Source organism: Rhopalosiphum padi, chromosome 3 (assembly GCF_020882245.1).
Source record: "Rhopalosiphum padi isolate XX-2018 chromosome 3, ASM2088224v1, whole genome shotgun sequence".
Taxonomy (NCBI): Eukaryota; Metazoa; Arthropoda; class Insecta; order Hemiptera; family Aphididae; genus Rhopalosiphum; species Rhopalosiphum padi.
In genome coordinates, this window is record NC_083599.1 from 66,374,768 (window position 1) to 66,385,958 (window position 11,191).

Consider the following 11,191-nt stretch of genomic DNA (forward strand, 5'->3'; position numbering starts at 1 on the left):
ATTTGTTTTCGAATGATTAATCGACATCTTATGTTACGTAAGGGCAGTGTCACAAACCGGTGAATGGTACGACGACTGTTAGATAATCGCACTACTAATTAACTTAAGCAATTAATTAGAACTACATTTTGTAAAATACACAGAGGGCGTACTTACAAGTTCAAATTAAATTACAATTTTAGGATCGGGTTTGACGTTAGCAATTTTTTGATATGACTTTGGACATAATCGGATGCGAAGAGCAAGAACGATAACGAGTTTAGAACGGAGTATAATAAAGACGTGTGCATCGGACGTAGTGCGAACCGGGACTGAATTTACATTTTATCGCAATAGGTGAGTTGATTTCCGAGACCTTTCTCATGTATTAGTTGATTCCTGGGTCATTATATAAATTTATTCAATATTTAGTAAAATATTCAGCCTATTAGCATAACCCAAGAAACACCACGAGGAGTTTGGCTGACAAGTTTCTCAAAAATGTTGTTTTTTTTAGTTTTTTCATATTTTGAAAATCATTCAATTTTTATTTATTGAATTATATTATATTTAATATTATTAAAAACATTTTGTAGTAATTTTTTTTTTTTTTTTATTATTTAAGACAATTTACAATCTATATACAATTTATATAATAAGTAAATATGATGCGATGAATATTACAGGACATGAAAATCTTGAGGGAAAGGGGTGTCCAGTGACACTACTTCCAATTTAAACTTAGTGGGGAGGTAACTTTATAATAGTAGCACTAGGCTTTATTTAATAAATCACGCGGCCATTTGCGTTTGAGACGACGAGGGGGGTTATCAGGTATTGTGCAAGAAGAAAGTTTAGATATGAGTGGGTTTAGATGGTTAAAAGTATTTTTATGAAATTTGTTATAATGATAAAAAGCAAGAATGGATATTGATGGTATGTTAAGATCATGATGTAGGGTGCGGTTGCTGACGTACCAGGGAGCATTAGAGAGGACACGCAGAGATATTGATTGGAACGCTTGGAATTTGCTTAGGTTTTTGTGGCACCTCACAGTTGTATTCCGTAAGTCATTGCTGGACGTAATATTTGTTTATATATTAGTGTTTTGTTATTTAAAGAGATTTTGGATCGAAGAAGTGGTCTTAATTTGTGAAGCCTGAGGTTAAGGGAAGTTCTTTTAGCTTTGATGTGATTAGCCCAAGTTAGTCTTTTCTCGAGAAGGAGTCCTAGGTATTTAACGGAGTCGACAATTGGAATTATTTGGTTATTTATGTAAACTGGAGGAATATTTGTAGGCCTGAGGGTAAAAATGATGTGAGTGGATTTATTTTCATTAACTTTAATTTTCCATAAGCTGAACCAATCTTGTAGTTGGGTTAGGTGGTCTTGGAGGTTGTTTGTAGTGGTGGCTATTTCGGAGTTGGTTGATATTATGGCTGTGTCGTCGGCGAAGGTAGCTAGAGTAGTGTTGATAGATTGTGGTAGATCTGCTGTATATATATTATAGAGAGTCGGGGAAAGAATACTGCCTTGAGGGACGCCTGCTTTAATAGGATGTGGGTCAGAAGTTTCGTCTTCACATCTTACTGAAAAAGTACGGTTTGAGTAAGAGGAATAACGGAGTGGGTAAAAATAATAATTTGAACAGTAGTCCTTCATGCCAAACCCAATCAAACGCCTGAGCAACATCAAGAAAAGTCCCAGAACAAAATTTTTTTTGTTCAAGAGATGAGGCAATAGTGTCGACTAGTCTGTGTAGTTGGTGGAGAGAGGAGTGCTTGTTCTTAAAGCCGAATTGAGTATTTGGAATACTTTGTTTCTCGTTAAGTATCGGATAAATTCTTTTTAATATGATTTTTTCTAAAATTTTTGAGAAGGTAGGAAGTAAGCTAATAGGCCTATATGAGTGGGGTTGGTCAGGAGGTTTTCCTGGCTTGTAGATTAGGATGATAACTGAGTGTTTCCAGGTGGGAGGGATATAGGATAGACGCAGAATGCTATTGTAAATATAAGTGAGAAGTAAGATTGCTTTCTTAGGCAGGTATTTAGCAATAGTATTGGTTATCAGGTCGTGGCCTGGGGATTTATTATTTTTTAAGTTTTTAATGATATTTAGGACTTCAGAAGGGAAGGTATGTTTTGTAGGGAGACACATTGGGAGAGTGTTTAGAAGTGATGCTTCAATATTAGAGTAGTGGCTTCTAGTGAGAAAGTTTGGATGTGGTGAGAATCTATTTTCAAGATCTGATGCAAATAAGTTTGCTTTGTCAAGATTTGACGAGGCTAGGGAGTTGTCGGGGTACCGTAGGGGAGGTATTTTACTTTTTTCCTTTAGGATATTTTTAGTGGCTTTCCAAAGAGAGTTGTCTGTATTAGAAAAAGGTTCCAAGTAGTTGTAAAATTTGTCAGAATTGTATTTTCGAAGAATATTATTTAAGGAGTTATTGAGAGTGTTGAAATGCTTTTTATCACTCGGCAAGTGTGTTCTTTGCCATATACGGCGGGCTCGACGCTTTTCTGTAATGAGTTGTATGTGTGAGGGTAAAACATTGGTTGTGTGAGTGGCGGAAGAATTGTTTTTAGATGCATCGAGTGCAGCATCTTGGATGATGTTTGTTAAAGAGTGTATCTAAGTCAGATGGGATCTTTAAGGAGGTGTTGAGAGTGATGGCATTTTCTATAGTTTGACAAAATTTTTTCTAGTTTGTTTTGCCCGGAGTGATAGTTGGGTAGTTTTTTGTAGCAGTTGAAGTATCGTTTAGAGTGAGTAATATTGGTGTATGGTCAGAAGAGAGGTCTGAGGAATTGGTAATAGTGAACTTTATGTGGCTAGGGAGTGATAAAAAAGTCTAGAACGTCGGGACGTCTATTGGCATGTGTGTGCCAATATGTAGGGTCAGGAGGAGATATTATTTTAAGATTGTGATTGAGGATAAATCTATCGAGAGTTCGACCTCTAGTATTAGGTTGACTAAAACCCCACTGGGGATGTTTGGCGTTGAAGTCCACACCTACCATGAAGTAAGTACCGAGGGAATTAAAGAAGTGCTCGAGATCATTGGAATTTAATTTAGTGCCTGGACGGATGTAAGTCGATGAGATAGTGGTAGGAATTAGGTAAAAATTATTATTAAAAACATTTAGTAGTAATTAGGTAAAAAAATATAAAAAAAAAATTAGTAATTTGGTAAAAATTTGTAATACATTGTTTTTATAAATTGGTATCTGGTAAAAAAAATTTTAAGGAATTGCTCAGCGCTTGCTGCTTACTTATATTTTTGTCAATTTTGTCATGCTTATGATCTGTGTTGCTTTCTATAATCTTATTATTATCGATTTTTAACCTTTCAGCAGGCGCGTATGCGCATTTTGTACGACAATTATAGATTTATTGACATAACTTTTATCTACGTATCCCGATTAATACTGGGGTTTTTCCTATTCCACAATGACGTATATGTTATAAACACTTAATAATTGTTATCTAATCTTACGTATTTTTCAAATTATTATTGATGTGTATTTCAGTCAACTCCGTTCGATCGCACGAAATACGTCTCGCGCCTGTTCGTAATAATATTATTTTTTTTTCATACAAATATTTTTCTTTTTATTTATTTTCGTGTATTGCTTTTTCACCTCATTATGGATGATATTGCGCGTATGTTACAAGAATTATCAGACGAAGAAAAAGGAGATAATTTTGAAGATTTTGATAGTGACAGTGATCTAAGTGACGAAAATATTGTTTACGATAATTTTGACAGTGATTCGGAACAGAATATTTCGGATGAAGAAGTAGAAGCAATGTACACAGATGAACTGTACTTTACCGGAAAAGATAAGATTAGTAAATGGCGTAAAACTGAGTTCACCAAGCACTCAAAAACAAAAAAAAATAATATAATAAAAACTTCCTCCGGTCTCACCTCTCATTCTAAAAATATTGAAAGTGAAATTGATTCATTCATGAAAATAATCGATTTGGATATGGTAGACGAAATCGTAAAATATACCAATATGTATATAAATGATAAAAAAACAACGTATAATTATTCAAGGGACAGGGACTGCAAGGTGACTGCTAGAAGTGAACTATTAGCATATTTTGGATTGTTATACCTAATAGGAATCAAAAAAGGACACCATACGAATGTTTTGGAACTATGGGCCAACGATGGGACAGGAATCGAAATTACTAGAGCGGTTATGAGCTACAAACGGTTTTTATTTATAACACGTTGTTTACGATTTGATGACCGATCAACTAGAGCTGATAGGCGTAAATTTGATAAATTGTCAGCTATTCGTTCATTTTTGGATTCTTTTGTAAATAATTCTAGGGCTTCTTATAATATGAGTGAATTTACTACAATAGACGAAATGCTTCATCCATTCCGTGGTCGTTGTCAGTGGATCCAATATATACCCAGCAAACCAGCAAAATATGGTATCAAAATGTATGCTTTATGTGACGCAAAATATTTTTACACATCAAATTTGGAAGTTTATTGTGGCAAACAGCCAGAAGGGCCGTATGATAATTCAAACGCACCAATGGAAATTGTAAAAAGGTTGATAACGGATATCGAAAAGTCCAATAGGAATCTTACCACTGATAATTACTATACAAGCATTCCTTTAGCCGAGTATTTGATGCAAAAACAAATAACTCTTGTTGGTACACTGAAAAAAAACAAGAGAGAGATTCCTCCTGAGTTTCTTCCCCATAAGAACAAAGCTGTTTCCTCCAGTATATTTGGTTTTCAAAAAGATAAAATGCTCACTTCTTACGTTCCCCGTAAAAATAAAACTGTTATATTACTTTCTACGATGCATGATAAGGGAAGCCTTGATAATTTTACTAAAAAGCCAGAAATAATCATGGATTATAATAGTACAAAAGGTGGTGTAGATACTGTCGATAAAATGTGTGCTACTTATACTGTGTCTAGAATTACGAAACGTTGGCCTTGTGTGATTTTTTATAGTCTAATGAACATTGCCGGAATAAACGCACAAGTTTTATATGCATTTTCAAAGCCGAATGATGCACCGAATCGGCGTAGAATTTTTCTAAAAAATTTGTCTATGAGTCTAATGAAAGAACACCTTATTTCAAGATCGAAAATTAAAACATTACCAATGGATGTATCAGTTTTTTTAAAAAAATACAAAATGGAAAACGTTGTCGAAGATGTACAGGAGCCTCCTAAGAAGCGCGGAGTTTGTCGTTTATGTACGATCGAAAAAAAGAGATCATCTGCTACAATGATATGCTATAAATGCAAGTTGTACACATGTAAGAAGCATTCTAGCAAACATGAAATAATTTGTCAGACATGTAATGACGAAAGTTTATCTGACTAGAATTAGTTTATTTATTTATTTTATAATGTATTATGTTATACTGTGTTACTTTTATTTAGTAAGAAATAGAAAAAAAATCGTGTTTTATTAACAATTATATTGAAATTATCATAAAAAATTATAAAAAAAATATGTATAAATTCATAAAGTATTATATAAATAAGAATAAAATGTTACAAAAAAATATTTCTATTAAAAATTATTTATTTATCCTTCATTTTAATTAAATATATATGAAAAGCATTCTGTCGTATAAAGTACGACACGCGCCTGCTCATGTAATACACAGTAGCGCGCCTGCCAAAAGGTTAAATAACACTTACAGCTACTCTTGCTACAAGTCCAGCGTTGGATATCGTTTGCTAGCATTTTATGGAAACAAAACGTATATCCATCTATTGGTATTAATGGTTTAGACTTTTCACTCAATATAAATTCCATATTTATTCAAAAATATACACTTTCAAAAATACACAACGACACAACGACTCAATTTATGCTCAACTGTAAAAAATGCTATCTAACTATCTAAAATCAATTATTATGATAAATAACATATATGTTATTATACGTAGGCAATAATAATGACGATAATCTTTGATAAAGCATTCAACCAACACGCATTCGCGTGCGACGTGTAATGATTTTTTTTTTTTGTAAATCGCGCGTGGTCTCGGTGGACATAACAGCGAGTTTTGTGTGACGGTCGAACTCTTTATAGGGAAACAACTCGTACGTACCCTCTAATGACCCGGGTATCAACTCAACGGTGTCGGTGCAGGTAAATCAGGTACCCGGGAATCAACTCGTACGCAGCCATATTTATTGTAGATATAATAATATCATTATACAAAATTACAAAAAAATAAATAATAATAGTGATCACTGATCAGTTATAAAACATTAAGCATTTATATTGAATTCTTTGAATACATTTGGTAGGAATATTCAATTAGTGAGTATTTTTTATATACTACAATATAATAAATATATGCCATTACCCACAACTAAGCATACTAGCATATATATTGCATAATATTATGTACAATATTATAATTGTAAATGCTTCTCAATTTTTACAAGTAAATTTTCGATAGAGTTAATCACAAATTAATATTAAAACTAAAAGCCTGGATTTTGTGATCCACTTCTTTCTTGTTTTGAATCCTTTTGAACAAAATTTACTCAATTTGTATATAATGTATAGAGCTTCTCATTCTGATAATAGTATTATAAATAATTTCTCTACAAATTATTAAACAATATTACATACTTTTAATTTTATATTTAAAAAATATTATATATTTTATTTTATTATTTTTTTTTTTTATAATTACTTTTAATTATTTATTTTTACATGCAATATGTGTAGTACTCCTATTTTTATTTATTTATAAATTATTAATTTTCGTGTAACTGTTTTACTATCTTGTATATTTAAAATGTAATTGGAATTTATTTTGTAGTAAACAATATTATTGTTTATTATTATATGTATGTGTATATTAATAATTTATTTTTTCATTTTTTTATTTTCTTTTATTGTAGTCTATGGGTACTGGAAGTTTAAATGAAATTTTTAGTAGAAAGTTAAGTGGCAAGAAAACTGAGTATTCTGAAGAGTTAAAAAAATTTGCAGTTACATTGCAGTATTACTCTACAAAGGCTTATAATTTTGTGAGAACACAATTTTCTGATATGCTCCCCCATCCTAGAACTATTTCTAAATGGTATCAAGGTATAAATGGTGAACCCGGTTTTACTAAAGAATCGTTTCAAACTCTCAAAAAAAAAAGTCAAAGAAAATAGTATTGTTATTTGTAATTTAGTTGTAGACGAAATGTCCATTAAAGATAAGGTAGAATTTGATGGAAAACAATTTCATGGACTAGTTGATATGGGTTCTGGTGTGATAATAGATGGTGATATTGTTGACCATGCAACTAATGCACTTGTATTTTTAGTAGTAGGTGTAAATGGACACTGGAAATTACCTGTAGGTTTTTTTTTGATAAAAGGCTTAAATTCTGCTGAAAGAGCAAATTTGATGAAAAATTGTTTAGATCTTCTTTATGACACCGGTGTTAAAATTCATTCGTTGACATTTGATGGGGCTCAATGCAATTTAAGTATGTGTACAAAATTAGGGGCAAATTTAAAACTCAATAATCCAAATTTTTCTTTCCCTCACACAACTTCAGGTGAACCTATATATTTATTTTATGATCCATGTCATATGCTGAAACTTGTTCGCAACACTTTAGGTGATAAACGCATTTTGATAAATAGTCAAGGTGAAAAGATTGAGTGGGAATACATAAAAAAATTATACCTAAAAGAAAAAAAGGAAGGTCTCAAAGTTGCTACTAAGTTAACTCAAAAACATGTATACTATTTCAATGAAAAAATGTGTGTCAGGCTTGCAAGCCAAGTATTCAGCAATAGTGTAAGTAAGGCACTTATCTTTTGCCAAAATCAAAAAAAAAAAGGGATTTTGAACATTCTTTAGCCACTGCTGAATTTTGTTTGTAAATAAATAATGCATTTGATATTTTAAATTGCCGTTCAAAATTTTCCAAATCACAATACAATTTAGCACTAAGCTCAAATACTTTAGATAAGTATGCAGATTTTATTAGTAAATTTGAAACCTATATTTATGGTCTACAATTTACATATGGTACTAAAATTGTAGATTCTCTTAGGAAAACTGGTTTTATAGGTCTTGTCTGAGGTCTAAAAAATTTAATTAACTATTATAAAATTCTTAACCAAAATTATAACATTGAGTATGTTTTATCCTATAAAATTTCACAAGACCATCTGGAAACCTTTTTTAGCTCAATAAGATCAAGGGGTGGCTATAATAATAATCCCTCTGCAAAAGAATTCAAGGTTTCCTATAAAAAATTACTTGTCCATCACCATGTTAGTGGTTCCCAATAAGGAAATTGTCTTCCTGAGTCTATGTTAAGTACAAAATTAATTAATACACCAGATTCAATTTTTTTTTTTTTTCGTATGGCGTATGTAGTTCGGGAGTAAGCCCGGCGCCTGATTGGCAGAATTTTTAATGGGGCACCCGTAGGTTTCTGCCATGCCCCGGGGTGGGGGGATGGCAGCACTTGTTCTCCGGACACCGTGACTTACCCGGAGAAAAATGCCGCCCAGTGGCCGAGGATCGAACCGGATCCAGCTGCTCCGCAGCCGACGAATTAGACCGCTCGGCCACCCCGTCCCCACCAGATTCAATAATAATAATAGATTCAGAGTTAAATAATGAAATACAAACCGATTCAAATTATGATTTTCAAAATGACCATGATTATTTGGAATCATATTTTAAAGTATCAGCTTTTGTTGATAATATTACGGAATACATATCTGGATTTGTAGCGAGGAAAGCGTCAAAACTAATAAATTGTAATATTTGTAAAGAGTTTTTAGTTGTTAACCAAACAAACAATTTGTTAATAAATATAAAAGATGTCAATAATGCATTAACTAAGCCAAGTAAGGATGTATTCTATATATGTAGCGTGTCTGAAAAATGGATAAGGTGCACAGAACTAAATAATATGTATGAAAAAAGTTTTATTAATAAATTGTACATAAAAATAAAAAGAGAAGTTTTCACAACTATGTTTCAAACTAGTAGTATGAACAATCACATTTTTGGCCAAACATTATTTACTAATCATAGGGACCAATTAGTAACAATAATCATTAATTCCTATATTACATTAAGATTAAAAAGCATAGCCAAACAAATTGAAAAACCAAGACTTAGCATTAGAATAAAGTTTACTAAACTAATAACATTAACAAATGATTAAAAATAAAATTGTAAATGGGGAGGTACCTATTAGTTAAATACTGTATGCAATGATATAATATTAATAAGTGTTAAAATTGTACATTATTTATAAGATTTTCTTTTTATTGTATTCTAAACAGATAAAAATTAATTTTGTTATTCTTTTTAATTGTAATCTTTGATCATATGAATAAAATTTTAATATACTGTTCACATATTTTAATAACTATTCCGTACTCACTCAGGAATCGATATTATAGCACAGAACAATTATAGTGTAACTATAACATATATTATATAAATACATAATATTATAGTATAATATTGTATATTATTACAGTGTACAATAATTGTAAATATACACGCCTGCTGTCAAGACGGGCTACATCACTGCGACATGTTTCCATGCTTCTCATAATGCTAGCATTATAGGCAATTCATGTCTATTAGTATAAGGTCTATGGGACATAGTGACAATTCGGTATCACTGGTCACGGCAAAAACAAGACTGACTCATGACGTGTCGCCGTCGTGGTCGTCCGAGCCAATTCTTTGGGCACGAGGCACAGTGTGACCAGTCCAGGGCACACAGTACCTCAGCCCTTACAATAAAACAATAAATATTATACATTGGTATATAAATATAAAATAAAATAAAAGAAGGTCGCTAACAATATGTTATATTTACTTCAATAATTAAAATTTACAACTATAGAATTTGAATATTTTGTTAGGGTTCCAAATACAAATGAATGACAATTATTAGCCCGACCAAGCAATGACGCTAATTGTAATCAGGTTTTTATTTTATATTGGCAACGTTTAAAGGACATATTTTTCAACAAATATATTTTGAAATATACTCAGTCCGACATTATCATGAAATATTAATAACAAAAAAAAAAAAAAATAATGATAATAATAACACTAAAATGCAGTAAAATGCAATTTTATTTTAAAGTATGCATATATTTTTAAAAAACCTCAAAATATGCGAAAATATGTACATTCAAAATTTCATTTTTATCTCGTTAGATTGTGATTCAAATTTTTATTTCATCTAGCAACGTTTTAATGCACTCAGAAAAAAACATACAAATGCATGAACTTCCGGGCTCTAGTTATCATCTATTATTTAAATTAAAAGTATATTTAGGTACCTAAATTGTCGAAAAATAAAGGTACCTATTTGTATAAATTTTAAATAATTGTATGCTGTATAATATAATTTATACAATAATTTGGTTTAAATAGCTATTGTCTATTTATTTACTGTATGATATTTGTTTATAATTTTATATTATAAATAATAAATATTATGTTATGAGGTAACGAGAAACGTTATGACACCTAGCGCGCCCCGCCGACATCGTAAAAAGGATGATACAGATGCGCACCGATCAATATAAGTAGCGCGCTCCGCTGTTAATAGTATAACTATTTCCAGCCGATGTCGCGACCAATACCAAATGAAACATAACTATAGATAGCGCTATACGGCATAGCTTATTCCAAAACTACTGTGGCCGTAAACCCATGACATAAAAATATTAATTATGCAAATAAATATTGGTACTATACCAGTGTGGTAAGACCCGCTCACACTCTCTGTCGGTGTGTTTGGAATACGTATTTATTTGCGTATTATACCAGCACACGATAGTGAGAACGTCACTCCACCACTTTCTCTCACTCGGAATACGGCTACCCGTATTTATAGCAGAGTAACAGAGATAGGCTGTAACCCTGTTAGATTTTCGGTACGAATTACGTTCCGTGTAATTATGCCTACCGGGATCTACAGGCGTGGTGTGACGGAGCGAGGATAGTAAGTGCCCCGACGGTACACTGTGACGGGTGATTCGTTGGAATAAACACATGACCGAGCCGCGGACCTGTCCATAAAATCGCCGAAGCTAAGTTTCGTTTTAATCCGCCCTGTAACTACCGAGCCGCCACCAGTCGAGTCGAGCCGCCGGAGTACGCAGTGTCGTTTAATTCAGCTGTCGGACGAGTATAGGA

At 32.2% G+C, this 11,191-nt stretch overlaps 1 protein-coding gene across 1 annotated transcript; it reads left to right on the forward strand.

Annotated features, from left to right (window-relative positions):
- The first annotated feature begins 3,627 nt into the window (after positions 1-3,627).
- LOC132925451 (piggyBac transposable element-derived protein 4-like) lies at positions 3,628-5,352 on the forward strand. Its single transcript, XM_060989847.1, has one exon. The coding sequence runs from the start codon at positions 3,628-3,630 to the stop codon at positions 5,350-5,352; it is 1,725 nt and encodes a 574-aa protein (XP_060845830.1).
- The last annotated feature ends 5,839 nt before the right edge of the window (positions 5,353-11,191 follow it).

Excerpts from the sequence above, each read along its gene's own strand:
- LOC132925451 (XM_060989847.1), top strand. The coding sequence starts at position 3,628 with ATGGATGATATTGCGCGTATGTTACAAGAATTATCAGACGAAGAAAAA.